A 24,012-nucleotide genomic window follows, 5' to 3' on the forward strand; every position below is an offset into this window, starting at 1 on the left:
TTTTCGTAACCCATTCCTTCTACTAATGTTTATAAATTGATCTTTTTTCTGTTAATTGAGTACTCAGACAAATGAGCCTTCAACAAGCACATCAAAATGGCTCCAGATAGGTATAGGACTCTATTAAGGCAAATAACTAAATATGCTTAAAAATTGTATTATCAATTGCCACCATCAAATATGTGTTAATAGGATAAATAACCTGCCCTAGTTAACACCGAATTAGGAGGTATTCAACAATCTTATGGTAGGGATGTTGTATAGTCGTCATGTACATTGATACAATCAAAAATTGAATCTAGAAAAAAATTATGTTGAACTTGGTCAAAAACAACCTTAGGTTAAACACAACTGACAATGTGAACAAAAAGAGGAATCAACGAATAATTCTAAAAACTCCAAGACCACGAAATATATCTACTAGTAGTGAAAACTTATCAGACTCCTCTACCCTCAAGTATGATCTAGAATTAAGAATAGTTCATTATTTGTAGCTAGAGTCATTATTTACAAGATTTATGTACTTCCTCAGGGAGGTTTATCAAGAGGCTTCAGGGAAAAATGTGATTCTGTTAAAATACTTATGCAAGTTTGTAGTTACGTTGGTGAAGTTTCTTGAGATAAGACCAGTGCTTTCATCTTCTTTTTTTTTGTTTCTTTTTTTTTTTTTTTTTGAGTCACCCAGGCTGGAGTGCAGTGGTGGGATCTCGGCTTACTGCAACCTCCACTTCCTGGATTCAAGGATTCAAGGGATTCTTATGCCTCAGTCTTCCAAGTAGCTGGGATTACAGGCACCTGCCACCACACCCAGCTAATTTTGTATTTTTAGTAGAGACAGGGTATCACCATGTTGGTCCCGCTGGTCTCAAACTCCTGACTCCAAGTGATCTGCCTATCTTGGCCTCCCGAAGTGCTAGGATTACAGGAGTGAGCCACCAGGGCTGGCCTGCTTTCATATTTGTGGGAGTTCAGTCAGGGTGGTGGGAAAAAACGTAGAAAGATGCAAACCTTGGAAGGCCAGAAGGTTTTACATCAGTTTTGGAATAGGATTTCGCTGAAGGCAGCCAGATTCTTTTATACGGTGCCTGAAAGCTTAGGTTAGATAACAAGGGATGTTAAGAAACTGATCTAGATAAGTTACTTAGCTCAGAATCTGGCCTTTAATCATTCGTAGGACTGCTCTCTCCGGGGAGGGGAACCATGTTAATTATCCACAAGTGTGTTGACTCAAAGCCTTTGTCATTAAATCTATACTGAATAAATGACCACAGCAACAGCTAGTCGGGGCCGTGGCTGCTAACTCTTTACAGCACCCTCCTCGGTGTCTGTGGGTGGCCCAGCCCCCTAGCTCGCTCTTTCACTGGATACCTGTGTTTGAGTGCATTTGTTCATCTGTCGCTGGGTCAGGGTCTGCAGGTCAGACCTGGCACATATTCAGGGGTCTTGGACTCAAAAAATGTTAAGAATCCTCTATTTTAAAATCTGAGTATATTTTTCCAGAGTCCAAATATATCGCATTATCTGCCAACTGGAGCATAAAATACAAAAAAATTCCCAGATAAAAATTATAAACAAAGAGAAAAACCTGATTTTTGGTTACTTTTAAAAGCAGACAGCTGTTATCAGGTATAAACAGTCCCTAAAAAACTACCATTAAGCCAAATAGCTTATAGCAGCTCAAAATAGATTAAAATTAGTAATAAAATTCCTAACTGGCATAACATTTAAATTTTTTTTTAATGTTACTTCAAGTTCTGGGATACATGTGCAGAACATGCAGATTTGTTACATAGGTATACAAGTGCCATGGTGGTCTGCTGCACCTATCAACCTGTCATCTAGGTTTAAAGACCCGCATGCATTAGGTATTTGTCCTAATGCTCTCCTCCCCTTGTCCCCCACCCCCAAACAGGCCCCGGTATGTGATGCTCCCCTCCCTGTGGCCATGTATTCTCATTGTTCAACTCCCACTTATGAGTGAGAACATATGGTGTTTGGTTTTCTGTTCCTGTATTAGTTTGCTGAGAATGATGGTTTCCAGCTTCATCCATGTCCCTGCAAAAGACATGAACTCCTTTTTTATGGCTGCATACTATTCCATGGTGTATATGTGCAAGGGTATGGATATATACCCAGTCTGTCATTGATGGGCATTTGGGTTGGTTCCAAGTCTTTGCTGTTGTTAATAGTGCTGCAATAAACATATGTGCGTATGTGTCTTTACAGTGGAATGATTTTTAATCCTTTGGGTATATACCCAGTAATGGGATTGCTGGGTCAATTGGTATTTCTGGTTCTAGATCCTTAAGGAATCACCACACTGTCTTCCACAATGGTTGAACTAAGGTATACCCCCACCAACAGTGTAAAAGCGTTCTTATTTCTCCACAGCCTCGCCAGCATCTGTTGTTTCCTGACTTTTTAACCCAGCTAGGTAGGTATTAGTCTCAATTTTGCAATGAGTAACTGGAGCTCAGAAAAACTGAGCTCCATTCCCAAAGCTATGGTGCTGTTAATATTCTGGACTATGTGGCTCCCAAAGAGGGCTGCTGCACCACACAATTCCAGAGCTAACTGTGGCGTGATGCCTGGAACTGACATACTGCTCTTCTGACCATACCTCAGTGCCATTTACTGTCTTTCCATATTTTTCTTTAAATATTAGCACATATTTAACATTTGTTTCAGAGATACAGAATAACCAACAAAGAAATTTGGGGAACTCTTTCTTTACATACTAACAAAAAACCTTCCATTAACAATACTGAACTATAACACAGCAACTATTACCTCCTGAAACAAGCATTAAAGAGGGAATTAACCTAAATAAAAATCAATGCTATCATATATTACAAGTGACATCTTGTTATATTTAAAATACATAATATACCTTTCAATTTGTGGAGGCTGCTTCTTGGACTGAACTGCTTTCAGGAATTCAGTAAAATATTCTGGCTTTACAATTGGACGTCCACAAATGAGTGCACATATTGTCTAAAATGAAGAAAACATGTGAATATGTATATTCACATGCTAGCATTTTTTAAAGAAAAGTTTTAAGTTATAAACTACAAAGAGGCTGTTTACATCCATAAAAAATGTTTTCCCTTTCATCTCTCTAAATTTACAAGGAAGCCACAATCTATAAAATAGAAGTCGGTCTTTGGTCACTGCATTATTTTAGAACATAAATCACAATATAATCACTCAATTATAAGAAGTCACCAATTACAATACTAATTTTTAAAACTGCTTTTTTGGAAGGGGTGGAACAACATAAAATAAAAGTCAATTTTAAAATGCATTCCACTTTCGAAGACATTACAATGTTAAAAATATATTTCAGAATTGAGGAAATGTAACATATCTGCTGCAGGGAAGACAATATTAGGAGAGGAACATGAGCTATTTTTAGACTAATTGTCTTTCAAAAAGATTGTAACTATTCAATAAAGCCTTTTTGAGAAAGTAAATAAAGAAATAATTTTTGGTAAAAGCACAAAATAAGTACATATAAAGTGGAAAAAAAGAAACTTAAACTCACATGTGAATTAAGCTATAAGCCTCAAATATGATACATCCAAAAAATATGACAAACATTAGAAAATGCTACAGTGGGCAATGAAAATAAGATTCAGAATAATATAAATATGCTTTATTTATTTTTGAGACAGAGTCTCGCTCTATTGTCCAGGCTGGACTGCAGTGGCGCGATCCTGGTTCACTGCAGCCTCAACCTCCTGGGCTCACGCAATCCTCCTGTCTCAGCCTCCTGAGTAGCTGGGACTATAGGCACATGCCACCATACCCAGCTAATTTTAAAAATTTTTTGTAGAGATGGAGTCTCACTATGTTGCCCAGGCTGGTCTCAAATTCCTGGGCTCAAGGAATCCTCCCACCTCGGCCTCCCAAGGTGCTGGGATTACAGATGCAAGCCACTGCACCCAGCCATGAATATCTTTCAATAACACAGAGTATTTTATTGTCTAAATAGTGGCAAGCAGATTTAGAGTGTCTCTCAATAATGGAACCTGAAAGATACTACCTTCCAAAGTGAAAGAAATAAACTAGCATGGACCAGTAATGTGCAAATCAACACTGTATTGAGTAAACTCTAATACATGCGACTTGGGAAATTAATTGGTCCATGCCTCAGTTTACACTTCAGAAAATAAAAGTTGAACTGAAGGCTTTTTTGTTGTCGTTGTTCTTGTTGTTTTTTTAAGTAGCTAATAGTAAGAATAAATGGTCTTTTAAGTTCCTTTTTGGTTCTAACATTCGATGATTTAAAAAATATAAGCTAACTGTACTTTCAGAAAATTTACCAAAAAAATAATATAACAACAAGGTTTTCTATTTTGGCATATGAATGATCAGGAATTTTTTTTAACAAATTACTCTGTAAACCATGTTGGTGTGAGTAATGGAGCAATTCACAAGGTGGTCATCAGCATCCCACTCGCTGGAAGTGTCCAGGTCTGTCACAGATGTAGTAAAATATCTCTCAAGGCAATTTAACTACCTTTGATCGTATTTCACACCAACCAAGCTAGTGTATGATTACCTACTCTATTTCTTAAGTAATATCTTAAAGAGGACTGTGCTAGGGCCTGTACTTAAGTATTCTGGTAAAGGTGCATCCCTACCGAAAACCATAAATGGACACTTTGATTTGTAAATCTACTATTTGAGAGTTTATATGCATATATTAGTACTCTGGGGCTAATCACACTGCTGAATTTATAAAACCAATTTCATAAACTTGCAAAAATAAAAAAACCCTTGATTACAGACAACCCCACCAAAGTACAAGTTGAGTTCCAGCTGAGCGGCAAGCCTTTCTCCAATGATAACTCTTTAGCTATAAAACATAATTCTAGTTTAATTATATTAAATACTAAAGGATTTTTAATAAAGGAATCTAAATATTTGTGGCTTTTTACTATAGATATTAACCTAAAAGGATCCCACAAATCTATAGGTCAACCTGTTTAAAAGGAGATGACTCACCTGGAGACTAGGGGAAGACAACTTGATAAAAGAGACATGAGATGCTAACTTTGAAGACTGGCAGTTAATCTCTAGTTGCGTTGCTTTAAGACTGAAAACACAAACTATGCACTGTCATAACCTTCTTGGTGGAAGAACAACAGAATCACTTTTTAAAATGCCAAACAACATCTGAAATATAATTTTAGTTGCTTTTGGCTTGTCTCAGATAATAAACAGCTTATCTGAAAAGCCACTCAAGCCTAAATGGTATACAAAGGGATGGAGTGGGTATATATAAACCTACAACTAACAGTTCTGATAGTTTTAAAGTAATTAAAATAAAAATCTGTGTATAGTGGGTAAGCTTAAATTCAAATAACTTATTTTAACATAAGAACAAGACATTCAACCTACTTTAATGGTAACTTTCACTGATACCATGACAAGGTGAGTGCATTCTTCTGTCCAATTGTTTACAGTAAATCCTCCAAGTTGCAATATAGCTTGATTTAAAGCAGTTTTCCCAGAGACATCTAAACAAGAAGAGCATGCAACCAAAGGCTCATACTCTATTCTGTAAATGAGAATAAGTTAAATAAAGTTACAGTATCAGAGTTGCAGAGATGGCAACTTTTAGTACTTTAAAACTTTAAGCTCACATCATATACTGTTATCGTAACTTTTATTTATTGTTACCCTTTGTAACCTCTGAAATTATCAATTCCTCATCATTAAGCTTTGTAACCTAGAAAATTATCAAATCCTAAGTCTTGAGTCCAAATGAAGAAAAAACAATGACCAAAAGTTAACATTATACCTTCACCAATGAGGAATCGAAGAAATGTAATTTCCCATGAAGTCCCTCAGGGCCCACTCAAACTCTCATCACCATGATGTACAAAATGCACTCACCACCCGTGGCACAGAGACCAATAATGTGCTAAGCAGGAACTAAATTATACTGTTTTAAATTCATTAATCAGAAATATCATTTTCCTTTAGGATTTGGCTGAAATAAAGCTGCCCATTTTAATATCAATTTAAAAATGTCTTACCTGAATTTACTTTCAAACACTCCAAAAGTAATACTATCCCCCGACTTCAAAGCTCGGGAAAAGCCATTCTGCATTTTTTCCTCATTAACGAAGGTACCATACTTAGAATTATCTTTTAATGTCAATACAGGGATTTCATCTGTTTGACTCTGAAAAGTTAGCAAATAATTTAAAGTCTTTTACCACTCAGTACGTTCACCTCTCAGAGAAAAAGGTTTCAAAAGAAAAGACAATAGGCAGGTGGCTAACCTCCCAACACAGCAGACAATTACTGCTTTGGTTGCCTTGAGAGGAAGATCACTCAACTAACAATTCATATTTCCCCTTAGGGAAGTTTCTTAACCCAGGAATACCCCTCCTAGAATACATATGTTCTTTATTTGTGTAAGTCAGTGGGGATTCTCCTCACCCCTTACACACATTTGAGAATATTTTGCTTTGGTGCAGTCTGTTTCAGTTAAAACATGACAGGTTCATTCCTAGATCTTTTTTTGTTTTACAGTATCAAAACGACATTGTAAAATTAGTCCCATGAGAATACGAGGTTATAGGCTAGTGTTTCTGACTTACAGTAACAATTTTACTTTTTCTGTAGAAATTTCAATAATGTTTTTCTATACCTAAAAGAATAGAAACAAAACCTAAATAAAACTGAACAAATTCAGATCGCATATAAGCAATCTTTGATTAAAATAATGGCTTATCTTTCTTATTACCACCAGTGTTATCATGAGTACAGATATTTATGTATTTTTTTTAGCACTTTTATCACCCAAGATTATGATCAAAACAAACTGAAAGCCATTTAAAGGAGCTGTGGGGCATAAGTATTTCCCTAATAAAACAAATCAATTCCCATTGCAAAAACTTGTATTATATGAGAAATGCCCGTTTCCACACAGCTACATAACCTCTTTAAGAGCCGGAGTCATCAAGGTCTGTTCATTGTTCTATTCCCAGGGTTGGCACAGTTACTGACACATAAAAACACATTACTGCTAATGGCAAAAACAGCAATTACTTTTGCACCAAACTAATAGTAAACAATGTTTAGTAAGCAAATAAAAATAAATATATCCTACTTCCTCTGAGTTTCTAACTAAAACAAAGAGTAAATTACTGAAATAGAAACTTCAAATCTCAAAATGAACAAATACCACTGGTACCACTGCCACAATATAAGTATTTAATTTTGTTAACATTAAAAAAGTCTACACAGCTCTATAAAATGACAAATCCTGTGAACTCTGTCTCACATACACACCAAGAGAATATTTTGTGATTTCAACCCCCTTACTGGAAACTAGTGAAATAAAATTAGTAACATACCAGGTTGGTTACAGAAAAGTTAGCAGTTAACACAGCATGATTTCGGCTGATCGACTGATCATTTTCAATTAGAATGGCACAGTTTTTCCTTCCAACAACGTACTCAACGCCAGTCAAAAGTCTGTATGGTTCGCCTGAGATAAATTTTTTTAAAAAAAAGATAAGTTGATAGACACATACACATGTACATGAACACACACATACATGTAAGTGTATATGATATAGGTATGACAAATATTAAATAAAACACCTTTAGTTATTCAAATGTTAGTCAACTTCACACATGTCAAATTTGTGTTTTCAGTAAAGCCTCAATGAAGGCTACCAAAGGTTATCTAACTATGGTGTTTCAGGAGTAACAACAACAAAATTTAAAATACAATAAAAAAGAGAAAAAGAAAAAAAGGTTATCTAAATAGAGAGAAGGCTACATCATTTTTCTAAAGAGAAAGCAATGCTGAAAGGAGTCAGTGTTCCCTCAAATTAACTTAGAAACTTAATGTATTACCTAGCAACAATCACAATATTATGTTTGGAACCTGATAAACGAAAATATCAGGAACCTATAAAAAAAGATACTCAAGCCTGGAATCCCAGCCACTTGGGAGGCTGAAGCAAGAGAATTGCTTGAACCCAGGAGATGGAGGTTGCAGTGAGCCGACACAGTGCCGCTGCACTCCAGCCTCGGTGACAAAGTGAGACTCCGTCTCAAAAAAAAAAAAAAAAAAGTGAATAATATTATAGGAGCTTCCCCTACCAGATGGCAAAATATGCCATAAAACTAAAAGTATGGTACTGGACCAGGAGTAAACAACACAGACCAATGCAACAAAGTCCAGACTAAGATGCACGTGTACATTTTTTGAAATTTTGTTTTTATCTTAAAGATAGCATCTCCAATCAGTGGGAAAGGGTTATCAGTTTCTTTTAAAATTGCTGTAAATCGTAAGTTGTTGGAGTAACAGTATATGTATTGGAGACATGCGGAGTTGAGTCTGGGAGCATAATTTCGTTACCCGAGTGGCAGGGAGATTAGGGCAGATAAACAGTAGGGAGTCCAGGAGAGCCAGGTCTCCAGGGACGCCTTGACCTGTGAGTCTTCACAGTATAAAATTTATTTAGTTTGGCCCTCTCCATACTCTCTTAGCCTGCCAGTCCATTTAGTCTCTACATAGATCTTTGCCAATCATCATGTAAACTTCCCGAGGACAAGACCCTTCACACCCACCACGGGCAACCAATCTACATGTGATCACATTTCACACCGCTGGAAATGAAGGGGAAAAAATCGACTTTCCCGTTGTTCTGATGACATTGTGGAAAAGGAGTCTGAAACAAAACTGAAAGTAAGCCTTTTCGTGGTAGTCATTTCCCCAAACTGTCCAGTAGTTCTTCACAAGTCATGTGTGGCCCCCGTGTGGTCCGCCCATGCTAACTTCTTGCCAGGGGTTCCCACTAGGCGCCGGCTGCCGCTTACCCGCAGGCCATCCAGCCCGAGCGGGGCAACCGCGCGGGGGTGAGGCTAGAAGGGAGGGGGAGTCGAGGGAGGGGGAGTCAAGGGAGGGGCGCGGAGGACTGCCGCCAGGGGGCGCCGCAATCACCCCACCGCCCGCGCTGAATTCCGCCTCACAGCCGCCGCGCCGCCCGGGAAGAATACGCGCTTGCCATACAGCGTACTCGCCGCTTCTGCCATCGCTTCCGCAGCGTCCCCGGGCAGGAACGGACGCGACGCAGGAGTCATCACCCGCAGGCCCTCCCCCGAGGCAGTCGCTACCGGGAAAATGGGCCCCGAGGCTTCCCTTCCGCCCTTACCTCCTGCTGGGATCCCGGCGGGCAGCAGTTTCCACATGGGTCCGTCTCCTCCGGGCTGTGGCCGGCGTGCGACCGCGTAACCGGGGCTGGTAGACGAGCGCGGATACGCCGCCTGCGGTCGGCACGGGCTCCGGGACGTGCGCGCTCTCGGGAGCCACGCAGGCTGCCTTGGATGAGGCGGGAGTGCGACTTGGGCGCTTGGCCGCCACCTGGTGGTTAGAGAAGGAACAGCACAAAGTGTATTGAAATGTGCTGCGTTAAAAGGGTATGTTTCTAAGGTGTCGCTGAATGTAAGGTTACTACCTTTCCTGATTATGAACGAAAAGAATTTTAAAAACTAACTCCAAAGCAACATAAGGAAAATTTTTAATTAAGTGCATTAAAATACTGACCAGTTATGTAGTTTCGTGCACTTGCAGTTTCTTAAATTGCAGGTATTCCTTTGGATTCTAGTGATGGTGATAATAATGATGAAGATAAGGATTTCACCTCAAAGTAAATTCATTATTTTTACTCTTTTCTAAGTTCAGATCAACTTGTCCTAACGTCTTTATTTCATAATGCCACACTTTCAGCTAATCACATGCTAAATACTGGACAGTCTCCTGTATTTAATACCCTTCCTTTCCACTTCCACCTGTCTCAGGCTGGTTCAAGCTCTCCTCCTAATTCAGTAGCTTCCTAACCCATCACCACCCACGTCCCACATAATGTAGTCTACATCCTGCACACTACCAAATAAACATCTGAGAGCACACTCCTGATCATATACATTTTGGATTTCAAAAGCATTCTGTAATAGGGGGGAAAGGTCACTTTAAAAAGGCTTGTTTAGGCCCAGCACCATGGCTCACGCCTTTAATCCCAGCAGTCTGGGAGGCCAGGATGGGAGGATCACTTGAGGCCAGGAGTTCAAGATCAGCATGGGCAACATGGCAAGACCCTGTCTTTATAAAAAATTTTAAAATTAGCAGGGCTTGGTGGCATGCTCCTGTATCCCCAGCTACTCAGGAGGCTGAGGCAGAAGGATTTCTTGAGCCCAGGAGTTCGATGCTGCAGTGAGCCATGATCATGGCACTGCACTCTAGCCTGGGTGATAGAGCAAGACCCTGTCTCAAAAAACAAAACAAAAAAAAAGCTGGTTTACCAATCTCTGTTATCATCATAGATGCAAACTCCTAAACACAATATTAGCAAATTGAATCAAGTAGTATTATAAAAAGAATAATCATAACTAAGTGGGATTTATCCAGAAACAAAAGGATGTAATTCATCAGAATAATTTTAATAATTTTAATTGTTTTAAGTTACTAATTGTGTTACTCCATTCTCACAGTGCTGTAAAGAAAGGCCGAGTAATTATACTGAGTATAATTTATAAAGATACTGAGTAATTTATAAAGAAACGAGGTTTAATTGACTCACAGTTCTGCAGGCTATATAGGAAGCATGACTGGAGAGGCCTCAGGAAACTTACAATCATGGTGGAAGATGAAGGGGAAGCAGGCTGTCTTACACAGCTGGAGCAGGAGGAAGAGAGAGGGTGGGAGGTGCCAAACACTTTTAAACAACCAGATCTCCTGAGAACTCTATCAGGAGAATAGCACCAAAGGGAGAAATCTGCCCCCATGATCCAATCACCTCCTACCAGGCCCCAATTCCAACACTGGAGATTACAATTCGACATGAGATTTAGGTAGGGACACAAATCCAAACCGTATCACTAATGTTGCAACCTCTTCTTAGAAACAAGATGAATCCCACTTAAAATTTGGTTTGGAAGTCAAGAATGACAGTGCCATACATATATCAACAGCGTAGGAAAAGGTTTATTATTGATATATTCTCAAGGTTTTTTTTGGGAGGACAGAAAATGCCTCCTAAGCTGGTCTAAAAGTTATTTAAGAGAGCAAGTGTTCTGGGCTGAATTGTGTTACTTCCCCCTTCTCCCAGCCAAATATATGCATTGAACTCTTAACCCCCAGTACATTAGAATGTGGCTATATTTGGAGATAGAGTCTTTAGGGAGGTAATTCCAGTTAAATTAGGTCATTGAGGGTGGGCCTTAATCCACACGACTGGTGTCCTCATAAGAAGAGGCAATTTAGATATGGAAAGGTACACAGGAGGATCATGTAAAGACACAGGGAGAAGACGGTCCCACAGTGGCTCCACAAGAAACCAACTCTGCTGACTTGTGGCCTCCAGAATTGTGAGAAAACAAATTTCCATTTAAGCCACTCAATCTGTGGTGGTTTTGTTCCCAGACCAAACTGAGGGTCAGGCTGCTATTTCTTGCTGCCAATAATGAGATGTCGATGAACTAGAGATGAAGAAAGTTTTTATTTCTGTAACCAGTTACAGGGAGAAGGCCTGTAAATTATCACCAGACCAACTCCAAATTACAAAGTTTTTCAGAGTTTATATACCTTCTAAGCTATATGTCTACATGTAAGTGTACATTCATCTGAAGACATAAGTTATTAACTTCTTTTAATCTATAACTAAGATCTGAGTCCTGAAGACCTTCCTCGGGAGCCTCAGTAAATTTACTTAGTCTAAATGGGTCTAGGTCCTGGGTGATTACCCTTATCTTGTCTCCTGCTACATTATGGAGGTTTGGGGAGTTCCTTCAGACCTCCAATAGACGTGTTTGTGGAGGCCTGAGAAGTTTCTTCAGACCTCCAACAAAACTTATTTAATCCTAAATGGGTCCTGTTAAGAACTCCTTCATTATTTTGGCATGCTTTAAGTTTAAGGCCCAGGAAAGGTCTAGGAAAAACTGTTGATGGGCTTTTGTTACATCCCAGCCTTTGTATAAGGACACTGGCTTTTTTTTTTTTTTTTTTAGCTTGTAATATTTAACTTATACACTCAGTACTGAAACAGTTGTGATGGAGGCCCGCGTTAGTGAAACCTGGCCTGCCACACTTTCTCGCGGCAGCCCTAGAAAACTAATATAGCAAGGAAAAAATGTTTTGGGGTTTTTATCATGGTTAGGGGATGGGGCTGGACAAAGACTTTCCACACATGAGAAAGGGCTTGGCTGCCAGCGCCAAAGGAGGGAGCGTCTGGGCTTTCTTATCAACTTGCCCAGATGTGGGAAACAGGGGAAGAACTATCAGCAATCAAACGTCAAAAAAGGGAGTCAGACTTTTATTGCAGCTAAGTTTGTGGTAAACACTATTTCAGGGCACCATCTAACTCCAACGGTAGTGTCTGTGTCACTTTTCTTGAGGTCTTTTTCTGAAGCAAGCCCTGATGCTACTGTCACAGGCCAGAGTGCTGGGGAATCAACAGTCCCAGCCCTCAACCTTTGACGTGAGAGTTTGTGTGCTAATACCCCAGCTCCCTCATCCCTTGGATAGGATTTCTCTGAGGCTTGGGTTCTCCATTTCCACCCAGAGTTTCCCCTATGGCATTAAGCTCTAGTTGCCCACTGCGAGCCACCTGGATGACTTACCTGGGTTGCCTACCTTCTCTTCCCTGCTGGTGCTTCCCCAGGTTCTCAAATGGGTCACTTGCACTGGATACCGGCCTCAGAGTCTGCTTCAGGAAAACCAACACTGAGACAGTGAATTAATACTGCTTTCAGGGCACTCTCGAGACCTTCCAGCCAAAGATCACCAGGGACAAATATGCAGGTGAACCAGTTTGGTTTATTATTTTCTGCAGTGAAGGATACATGCCATGAAAAATTATAGGGTGTCTCAGTAAGAGGGGTTAGAAAGTTAGAAAGAACTTCTTATAGGGTTTGGACTTCGAATGATTTAGGAGATGGTCTAAGGAAGTTGGGGTTCACTCTAGAATGGATGTTGTCAGAAAGAGCAGGCAGTTCTGTGAGAATCTCAATGAATCTTACTTATAGTGAAGGAAGATTAAGTCTATAGGTAGAGGAGACTAGAATGAGGTTAAAGTTGTAATTGGAAAAGAAATAGCAACTCGTTTTGGCTGAGAGACATTGTGTTTGGTGTTTTGTGGGTGGCACCATGAGTTATTTTCGTCGGTGCTTAGAACTATAAAGTTGACTTGCTTTGCCTCACCTTATTATGATTGCAGAGCAACCTTGTCTGAATTGGTATTCTGTGTGATAGTTTAAGTTTAATAGATTAGTATGGCCTAGCTGTGAGTCCCGGGCCTCTGAATATCAAGGGCTGCTTTCTTTATCAGCATTTGGAAAATGCCAGACAAATAGTAAACACTCAATATCATGTACCATTAGCCTGAGCCTGGGGCCTCACACCCATCCTCTTTTATCTAAAATTCTGAATTAGCTATGAATATTCACATTTTACGAATGAGGAAAGAAATGTGATCTAATGCCTTCTGTCAACAGGTATATTACACTAAGATGGAGAATGATATACTGAATCTGCGTTTGCCTTTAACGTGTGTATAACTTCGAGAAAAACGCCAAGGCTGGGCAGTCGGAGTCACGCTGCCTCCTGCTACAGGGGGCGGTGTGTCCTGCGAAAAGTCAAAACGCCGGAAGCTGTCCTTGGTGTTTTTCAGCTTCTTGGTCTTAGGGAAAGTCAGGCCGTGTTTTACATCCAACATATTATTATTCTGATAATATGTGACTTGGCGCCACGCGGACTCTGCATTTAAACACGCACTTAAGGGATAAACATATACGACTGAAAAAGATTTTCGCCCTTGGTGGGCAGTGTATGGGGCGCGCAGCTGCAATCTGCAAACCCTTGCAGGGCGCAGGGGTTCGTCCATCCGCTCAAGGACACAAAGACCTCCATTCTCTGCCATACGAAGCACTCCCGGCCCAGAGAGCAGGAAAGAGCATCAGCTAGGCCGAGCTAGCCGGCGCCCTCGGCCGGAATCTGAAGGTCAGGGCCGTTGGGCGTCCACGCCGCCTGGGTCCCACTCCCCGCCCCAGCCACCGGCGGCCTAGGCAGCGCTCCCAGCCCAGCGAACTTTGTTCTTTTTGTCTCGCCCCCTGCGCCCAACCGCCTGCGCCGCCTTCCGGCCCGAGTTCCGGAGACTCAACATGGAGCTGCTGGCCAGGGTTTTCTTTTCTCTGGGGTCCCGGCTGCCCTGTGGCCTCGCTCCTCGGCGGGTAAGGCGGCCGGGGGCGCGGGGAGCAAGGACAGGGCGTCCCGACGCGCAAAGAGAGAGGACAGGGCGTCCCGGGGGCTCGGGGAGCGAGGACGGAGCGTCTCGGGGCTCAAAGAGAGAGGACAGGGCGTCCTGGAGCGCTAAGAGAGCACAGAGCAACCCGGGTAGCGGGAGAGAGGACAGGACGTCTCGGGGCGCAAGAGAAAGGGCAGGAGGTCTTGGGGCACAAAGAGAGGACCCGGCGTCCCTGCGGCTCAGGGAGCTAGGACAGGGCGTTTTGGGGCGCAGAGAGAGGGGACCACCAGGTCCCGGAGCGAAGGGCAACGCCGGGAGTGAGCACCGGGGCCCGGGTCGTATTCCCTTGTCAGATGAAGCCCTGATGTGTGCAGGGAAATAGGGAAGAGACGTGATTTTCGAAGTTTTCACAGTTCTGCAAGTTTCCAACTTGTGTGTAAATAGGTAGAAAGAGGTAGGGAAGGATACAGCGCCCATCCACCCCCTAAGGAGTGAGAGAGGGATTAGGCCGAGCGAGCACTGACCTTTGACGTCCTTTGTTGTGAGGAAAGTCCATCTGTGTGTTAGTTATGGAATTAAACACTAATACAAACAAGTTTTCATAAAAATGAAACAAAAACAAAACCCCAGCTGTTTATAGACTCCCCTTCCCAGATGTATAGCTGGGAGAGGTCCGTCTCACACTGGCTTCCCCCTCTCTCAGGCCCACACTCCTGTCAGCATCTCCATTGCACCCATAATGGAAATAAAATACTGCAAGTGGAAACAGCTAGGAAGAAGAAAGAGAAAGAAAAAAAAAAGAAGCAATAATATCCAAGACAAGCCCTCCCCACATCTAAATTACAAAATTGTAATAAGAAACTAAAAAGCACATTTTCTTTAGCCAGGTAGAAAAATTAATATGTCAACTGTGAAAAAACTTCTTTTGATTTGGTAGAATAGACAGCCATGGTGTTGTTTTTCAAAAAATATGGGCAGCAGTAGTTCCAAATAGGAATACAAAGAATTAGTGTGGTGGTTCCCTCAAGTAAGATATCTTTCTTTTAAAAAGTGAGATTTGTTCAGGGTTAGGGTTTTGCTGATTTTTTTTTCTCTCCCTGTGAAAACTGGGTTATAGATCATTGTAAAGGAAGCCCATATTTTCTGACACTTTTCAGAGACATTTCTCATTTGAAACCTACAACAGCTCTGTGATGTCTTCAGAGATTTCATTTTTTAACACACATCATTAGGATTGTAGTTGTAAGGTCATATAGACCTTATCCGAGCTCTTCTGACACCATTAGACAATACTGTTTGAGAGGGAGAAAATGAACTCATTTAAAAATTAATTGTAATCTGACAATTTTGAAATTCCTTTGCTGAAGAAAAATATGGAAGTTTAGAGGTTTGGGGTTGGGAGGCAAGAGAGGTACCTGTTAGTGTGGTTTGTCCCCTTCCTAGCACATGTAGCCTCAAGTTTGAATTCCTGGGAGAAGAAGTCTTTACATCTGTGATGTGGGAGGTTGTTCCGGGGAACATCATGTTTTTGTGTGCAAATACAAGTTGTTATAATTAAAACCCCTAATTTGAATATTTTTGTTACCAAGAACCAAGGCAAATGTTTAATTTGTTATAAAACCTATTTGTGAAGTGCCATGTTAAATTGTGCTGCTGGCTAGTAGGCCTCATTTCAATTTAATAAATATTTATTGAGGACTGGCTTTGTGTCTGGCCCTGTGCTATGCCCTGGGACTCAAAATTTAAAAAATACGAGCCCTGCTCTTAACTCCTGTCAAGTTGCTCTCAGTTCTATTGAGGAAAACATTCAGTCATTCAGTTGTTTATGAGGAAACACTAATTAATTAAGTACCTATTAAGTGTTGGGCATTCTTTGGCAATTTGTGATTGAAAGACATTCCCACCTTCAATGTACTATAGTCTCATATATTTTTTTAAGCCACAAATAATAACCAATGAGTAGGCCTTGAAATCAATTTAGTGGAGCAAAACAGCACTTTGGGAGGCTGAGGCGGGTGGATCATTAGATCAAGAGATCAAGACTATCCTGGCCAACATGACCTCAAACTGGCCACCCAGAATTAACTTGGGTTAGCATTTGGTGAACATCATTCCGGGCATCTGTTCTGGTAAAAGGATGGATAGGCATAATTTTGCCTGGATGTCACATTTTCCCTTAGAGTGTAGTCAACATTGTTTCATTGTTTTCTCAAGATGAATATTGTCTTGGAGCAGTATAAAACCAGCTAGATGTTTTCTTTTTTTTTTTTTTAAATCTGGAAGCCTAAGTATTTCTTTATTCAGTGTAAAATTCTGGAATATAAGCTCTATGCAGGCAAAGATTTTCATCTGTTTTGTTCACTGTTTATACCTAGAACAGTGCTTAGCATAGAGTAAACATGTAACAAATATCTGTTACATGAATGAACGTGTGTACTGTGTTGCTATGAACATGTGTATGTTGCTATATAAATCAGATTTCTCGCTATGGTTCACAGTCAGAAAAATCTGAAAAATGATAGCCTAGTGAGTCACCAGCAGACATCAATAGACTGTGAAGATGCAGATGTGTATTATAATGCATATATGACCCAAACTGTGCATACCTAGAGGAGGCAAGGAAGGCTTCATGGAGGAGGTGGCCCCAGGAGCCTACTGTTAAACCAGGAGTTGGAATTTGTGTGGTCCCAATGGCAATATAGACCTAAGGAATAGCATGTATCAAGAAGTGAAGGAGTGGCTTATTTATAAAAATTCAAGTGGTTTGGTATTGTGGAGTTGGTGAAGTATGGGAACAGAGAGAAGCGTGTGGAGATGAGATCAGTCAGGTTGCTGGGGGACGGGGCATGGTGGGCTTTTCTTATTTATGTAGAAAATTGAGCATTTACTATTTGCTAGGCACCATACTAGGGATATGAGGGTGAGAAGAAGAGCTGATTCCTGCCGTCAAGAAGCATAGAGTCCAATGGCATTATGGTATGATGCGCTGCATGTTAGGTTGGGTGTTCTTGCTTTTGGAAGGGATCCCAAATAAACAGCATCTATTTTTTCCTGTCTGAAAAATGAGTAAAGATGGAAGCCAAAGTATCACTTTTATTGTGGTTTGTGAGAGGAAGCTGGGCCCATCAGCTGGATCTCCCCAAGTAGGCAGACTTACATAACTCTGGAGGAGGGCAGAACATTACCCTCTGAAGGCAGCTGGCTCCCAAGAAGAAAAAGACCAAGGAGGACTGTTCATACCCAGTGATCATGTCAAAATTTACCAGTCATATCAACTGTCTCTGCATGGACAGATTGTACCTCAGTTTGTGTTGCTATAAACGAATACCTGAGGCTGGGTAATTTATAAAGAAAAGGGTTTGTTTGGCTCATGATTCTGATGCCTGGACAAGTTCAAGACTGGGCATCAGCATCTGGTGACGGCCTAAGGCTGCTTCTACTTGTGGCAGAAGGTGAAGGGGAGCTGGAGTTTGCAGAGATGGAAGTGAGAGGGTGTTGGGAGGTGCCAGGTTCTTTCACAACCTGCTTTAGTGAGAACTAATAGAGTGCAAACTCATTTGCCACTGCCAGGATGAGGATGGTACTATGACATTCATGATGGATCTGCCCCCATAACCCAGGCACCTCCCATTAGACCCCACCTCCAACATTGGGGATCACATTTCAACATGAGGTTTCAAGGGAAAAACACCCAAACATCCTTAGCAGGTTGACTAAGGGGACAGAAAGAAGCCTGGAGTTGTACTACCTGAGCTTCTCACAGTAGGGAGATGTCAGGACTGGGGAAGAAGCATCTCCTGCTCATAGGGGAGGTATGTCCAGTTTTATGAGAGTGTTGTTGTTGTTTGGTATATATCAAAGCTGAGACCCGAAAGATGAGTAGGAGTTAGCCAAAGGGAGAGATGTAAGAATGTTTTAAACAGGAGAGTAGTCTATGTGAAGTCCCAGCATAGAGGTTATCAGTAGAGAGTGGGGAGGCAGGAGGTGAGAGACAGCTTAGTGAGCAGCCTGTCAGCTGCATTAAGGAGTTAGAACTTTGTCCTGAGGGGTGGGAGTTGAGACAAATGGCTAAACCCTGAGTAATCCTCTCATCTGATGAGGGGTAATGGTGGCCTCAGTGAGGGCATGCACTGGGTTTGGAGACACTCAAAGTCGAGTGATATTTAGGAGGTAAAATCAGAGGCCTTGGTGATTGGTTGGTGGTGAGGATGAGAGATGGGGCTGTGCTCTGAGGTGACATGTTGCCATCAAAATTATGAGCAGAAATACGATATCATCAGGTAAGACTGGAAGTAGGGAGACCAAACATCAAAACACCAGTGATGAGGGTCTGAACTAAGGGTAGCATTAGAGCTATTGGGGACTAAAATGAACTGGGCTTGGTTTGAATGTATAGGGTAAGATGAAGCCCAGATTTCTATCTTTGGCCCCTGAGCTAAGGACAATGCCACTCTCTTGAGTGAGGACATTAAGTGGGGGCTGGAGGGAGAAGAGTAGTAAGTGACATCAGTCTTGAAATGTTAGTAGGGTCTGGGACTCCTCAAGTGGTATGTAGATAAATAAGCTACAGAAGTGGAGGAGAGAATGTTAATTCTCTCTGGGAGTGTTAGGGAAGGCACCAGAGCTCTCACAGCTGGGTTTCAATGATGAATGTTGGGTGACGATAGGGAGCAATTTGTGTAAAGACAGGAAGGTAGGAAAGAGTTCGTGTTTGGGGAATCCTGAGTAGTTTGTTTTCCTGAGTGTAAATTTCGGGGGAGATGGGGCAGAAGAGAGGGGCAGGAGCTAGGTCATGAAGACATACGCTGCGTGGAGCGAAGGAATCCGGACGTTCTGCAGCTACCAGGAGCCGTTAGAAGATCTTAAGGAGAGAAGTAACATGATCCCATTAGCAGTCCTCTGGAGATCAGTTAAAAGATGACACATTGTAGGCCCCCAATGTTTGTGAATGTTGTGAGATAGGGGTTTGAAATCAGGTGGTGGATAGAGACGGACACTGGGGAGGTAAAAGGCATGGGGCTTATAGATGGATGGGATGTATCAGGTGAAGAGGAGAGGAAGTCACCAAGGTGGGGCAGGGCAGGGCAGGTGGTGGGGGTGGGGTTAATGGATGAGTCTAGGCCTTGTAACTTAAGTATGCATTTGAAGAAATTTCAAACAAACTTCCTGCCCAAACTACAAAGCGAACTTTATAAAATTACAAAAAAAATCTAGATCTCAGATATCTCCCAAAGGTCATGATAATGACATCAAAAGAAGGAGGAGTTTTAAAGTTATCCAGAGTTTCTTGCAGCCCATGGTAGAAAGCATGCCATTGATGTTTAGCAACTTTTAGTTTTTGCAGAAAATTCTTGGTAGAAAATGATCAGCATTCTCAGCTGTCCCGCGCTCTTCTCTTCCTAAGTTGATGAATCATTCTGAGATCGAAGTGCCAGGGTAATTATAAGTAAGTCTAGAATACAAGGTCAACTGCGCTTTTATCCCTTCCAGTCTGGGAAACCCTCACACTGCATTGTAACATAAAAGCAGTGATAGAACTGTAGGCTTTCATAATTGCTGGAATGATGAAATGATGTTGCCATTTACCTTTAGCCCTGATTTATTCTTCATGCTTCAAAACCATATTTCCTACTGCAGCTTAGGTATCTCTACCTGACTATTCCAGAAGCATCCCAGGTGCAGCATTTCTAATGCAGAACTCATTATCCTCAATGCTCCAACTTGGTCTTCTCATGTCAACCCAGTCATTTCAGTTACAGCATCACTCTACATGCAGCCACTTAAAACCAGAACCCAGTTACCCTCCGCAGCTCTCCCCTTACTTACCAGGTCTGGCTGATTGGCTTCTGGGTTCAGGCTAATTTACATGTTAAATGTGTATGGAATGTGTTGTCTTCTCTTAATTTCTATTGCCCTCAGTATCTCCCACCTACATTAATGACTTCTGTCTGATGGGTCTCCATTTCCTTTTTTCTGGCTCGCAGTTAAATCTTAATTTTTCTGGAACACAAAGGCAATGCAGATGTAACAGGGATATTGAGGTAAAGTTGAGAGAGGTAGAAAAGTCTCTCTCAGTTCTTTTCAGTAAACAGGAGACCTGTTTATATGCTTTTAATGAAACAGGCAAAAATGTGATGAAATAGATCAAGAACAAAAGCCCAAGCTCCGGTTGTTGGGCATGAGGCAAGAAGAAATAATGGATCTAGTGGATATCTTAAATATCCTGACTTGATCATTACACATTCTATGCATGGAATAAAATATCACATGTACCCCATAAATAGGTAAAAATGTTATGTATTAATAAAACGTTAAGAAAAAGAAGAAATAATTGGACCAGGCAATATTAGGTACAGTGGTAACTCATTACGTCCTCATTTTTTGGGACCTTTGCTCTTGCAAGTAGTTTTATTTGCTAACTTCCCACCAGTTCACGTGATAGCATCCTGGGCTAAGCATCACCGTCTCTTGCCTGGCTTGTTATACAAGTGTCCTAATAATTTCCCTGCTTCCAACCTTGCTCTCTACACTCCATAGCAGCCAGAACAATCCCCTTAAAACTTAAGGCAGATCATGTCCATTCTTTCTCAAAACTTAGAAGATGTTTCCCACTTGACTCAGAGTAAAAGCCTAAGTCTCGGTAGTGGCTGACTCAGCCTGCATGGTCCAGTCCGCTTTACCTCACTGACCTCTTCTCCTGCCCCTGTCTCCCTCCTTCCTTCTTCACTAGCCACACTGGCTTCCTGACTGTTACCCCATCCATAAGCATGCCGCCTGCTTAGGGCCTTTGCTCCCAATCCCTTTTGCCTAAAACCCTATGATTCATTCTTCTCCTTCACGTCTTTGCTCCAATGTCACCTTCTCAATGAGGCCTTTGCTGATGAATCTATTTAAAGTAGCAATGCTCTACCCCTATTCTTTGCCTTATTTTTTCCCCACACTACATATCAACTTTTAATACACTACATATTTAACTTAATTTCTTTATCCCTCATTCCCCCAAGGATAATCTTGCTGAGAATAGAATATTGTGTCTGTTTTTTTTTTTACTGCTGTACTGCCATGCCTAGAACAGTGCCTGGGGCTTAATATATGCTCAATAAACACTTGCTTAAAATGAATAAATGAATAAACTCTATATCCATCATAATGTCATGTTTATCCCTAATACTTTTTCATGTAAGCAAATTCTCAAATCAAAACAAACGCTTTGCAAGAGCAGAGATTCTAATTTTTGGTTTAAAAAAGATTGTCATTGTAGTTTTGGTTAACACGATAGGGGATCAATAAGAGATGACTCAAATCAGAGGCAGGCAGGAGTGAAGACCCTAGCTGAAAATTTCAAATTGCCTCTTAGCTCTGTGATTTCATCTCTCTTTATTTTGTCGTATTGGGGAAGCATCTGTTCAGTCTGCATCTAACTGCAGACAGATAAGCACTGTAATAAAATGAGATGTACACCCTATAGCATAGAGCACCAACATTTTCAAGGACTCATGTTCACTGATATAAAATGTATCATTCCTCAAAAATGTAATTTCTGTCTTGCTCCTGGCAACTGCATAATTCAGCCCAGCCATTGGAGCTTGGAGTCCAGCTAGGCAGTTTCTTTTATATTTGTTCAGCCTTACCTTCAGGTTGCTGTGGCAACAAGATCTGTGCTCTGCAGAAGCTGAGAATATGAGTGGCCTCTGTTCAGTGCCCTGCTGTAAGTTAAGGAGCAGGCAGATGTGCTTAAGCAATCTACACAGTCATGGAGCATGAGTTAACAAGGCCTGTGGCAAGCCTTCGGTGTGGTACTCAGTTATTTTAATGTCCGCAGGGCAACTGTTGGCATTTGGGGTGAGACAGTTCTTCATTCTGCAAGGCTGTCCTTTTCTGCACTGGAACATCCAGTAGAACATCCCACCTAACTATCCCTTGTATTTCCAGATGCCTCCAGCTAAGGACCACATACACTGTGCTGAAGTGGCAGTGGTGTGGCTGTTGGAAAGAATGCATGCATGACCTTCTAGCAATCAGACAAAATAAATTGGGAAGTAGTTATGGAAGGCTTCCTGTATTCAGGGAGTACATAAGGTGTTTTGGGAATGCAAAGATGTACATTTTTCAAACTCATCCTTTGAAAAATATGGTTGTCCAGTGTTTACCATGTTGACATTTTAATATGGCAGTTAAGGCCCAGTCTGCAAAACTCTTATGTGAATTCAAGTTGGAGTAAATTTGATCTAAAAAATATTGATTCAACCTGAACCAACAGATACTTAGAAGCTCCAAGAAAATAGATGGGAAATGTTTCATTATTTTTGTAAATATAGCTCACACTTTAGTGTTTAATATAGAGTAGTTATGCTTCAAGTAAGGTATATGTCCTTATCATGAAATTGATTCTATGCCATTTTTTTCTTGCTCTGTTTTCCTCTACGCACTTCTTGTATTGTGTGCTTGCCTATATGATTCAATTTTATGTTAGCTATTGTTAGAGAAAAAAATTTATGAACATGTTGAACATTCAAGCAATATAAAAGGATATGCAGTGACAGTGTAATAAGGTTATTATTATTATAGTTATTACTATGAATAGTTTCTTGTGGATACTTCTGACAGTTTTTGTGTATATGTCAACATATGTATGAAGATGTCCTCATTTTAAAAAACCACATGAATGGGAGCATGTTACATGTATTTCCCTACCTTGAGTTTTACACTTAACACATAATGTCTCACATTGTTGGTATCCAACAAATACTTATTGAATAATTAAAAAATAATACATCTATAGCAATGTTTACAGTCAGCATATATATTCTAGCTCCTTCTTTTGGTTGATAATAGATCCATATAACCGTATTTTGTAATATAGATGTGCTCTAATTCATTGGCTATGTTTCCTAAGGAAACACACATAGATTGTTTTGTAGTCTTTCTATTACAAACAATTCTTTAATGAATCTCTTTGGCTATTTTGAGTCTCTTGCATTTTCAAAACAATTTTAGGATAAGCTTGTCAACATTCACAAAAAGCTAATTAGGATTTTGATAGGGCTTTTGTTGAATCTGTATATCAATTTAGGAAGTGTTGTCCTCTTAACAAAATTAAGCTTTCCAGTCCATGAACATAGAATGTCTCTTTATTTACTTAGGTCTTTAATTTCTTAATGATGTTTTGTAGTTTTCAATATATAAGTCTTGTACTTTTATTAAATGTATTAGTATTCTTTTCAATATGATTATAAACAGAATTGTTTTCTTAATTTCATTTTCATCTTAATGTATATCTTTGATCATAGCTCCTTCTCTCCCTGCTTCTTTCCCAAATCAATGAGTATATCTTTTAGATAAATTCCTGCATGTGGATTTGCTAGGTCAAAGAATATTTGTATCTAACATTTAAAAAAATGTTGCCAGATTGGCCTCCTAAGAAGTTGCCAGAATTCTTATCAACAGATTGTAAGGGTGGCTTTAATCAGCTGTTTCTTGTATTATAGATGATAAAATTTTGAAACTTACTGGTCTGGTAAGAGAAAAATTATGTCTCCTTTTGTTTAAATATGCTTATTTAGTTATAAATGTGGTTGTATATTTGTTTTTTGTTTGTGTGGAGTACCTTTCTAAGCCCTTTGCTTAGTTTTTCTGTTTGCAAGTAACTCAATACTTGTGTAGATTGATTTAGATTTTCTTTTCTTTTCTTTTCTTTTTTTTTAAGAGAGAGTCTTGTTCCATTGCCCAGGCTGGAGTG

General features: G+C 40.5%; 2 protein-coding genes across 19 annotated transcripts in view; one reads left to right on the forward strand and one right to left on the reverse strand.

Annotated features, from left to right (window-relative positions):
- NBN (nibrin) overlaps window positions 1–23,979 on the reverse strand; it is a 66,201-nt gene extending 42,222 nt beyond the window's left edge. For 6 of the 15 annotated variants that reach the window (XM_063643401.1, XM_055286713.2, XM_055286711.2 and 3 more), the window contains exons 1-6: window positions 9,189–9,348; window positions 8,854–8,898; window positions 7,377–7,510; window positions 6,048–6,196; window positions 5,407–5,566; window positions 2,891–2,994 (exon numbers count right to left, since the gene is read on the reverse strand). In XM_063643401.1, the coding sequence (XP_063499471.1) occupies window positions 2,891–2,994; window positions 5,407–5,566; window positions 6,048–6,196; window positions 7,377–7,510; window positions 8,854–8,898; window positions 9,189–9,225 (629 nt within the window). In that variant the 5' untranslated portion in view covers window positions 9,226–9,348. Of the gene's footprint in view, window positions 1–2,890; window positions 2,995–5,406; window positions 5,567–6,047; window positions 6,197–7,376; window positions 7,511–8,853; window positions 8,899–9,188; window positions 9,401–12,651; window positions 12,735–14,797 lie in introns of those variants that run through there. The other 9 variants (XM_063643403.1, XM_063643399.1, XM_063643398.1 and 6 more) reach the window with 5 other exon arrangements.
- Window positions 13,645–24,012, forward strand: part of DECR1 (2,4-dienoyl-CoA reductase 1) — a 68,289-nt gene continuing 57,921 nt past the window's right edge. Inside the window, exon 1 of one of the 4 annotated variants that reach the window (XM_055286718.2) lies at window positions 13,645–14,259. In XM_055286718.2, coding sequence (XP_055142693.1) covers window positions 14,191–14,259 — 69 coding nt within the window. In that variant the 5' untranslated portion in view covers window positions 13,645–14,190. The remainder of the gene's footprint in view (window positions 14,260–24,012) is intronic. The other 3 variants (XM_055286722.2, XM_055286719.2, XR_008659028.2) reach the window with 3 other exon arrangements.

The sequence above is a fragment of the Symphalangus syndactylus genome, chromosome 7 (genome assembly GCF_028878055.3).
Source record: "Symphalangus syndactylus isolate Jambi chromosome 7, NHGRI_mSymSyn1-v2.1_pri, whole genome shotgun sequence".
Taxonomy (NCBI): Eukaryota; Metazoa; Chordata; class Mammalia; order Primates; family Hylobatidae; genus Symphalangus; species Symphalangus syndactylus.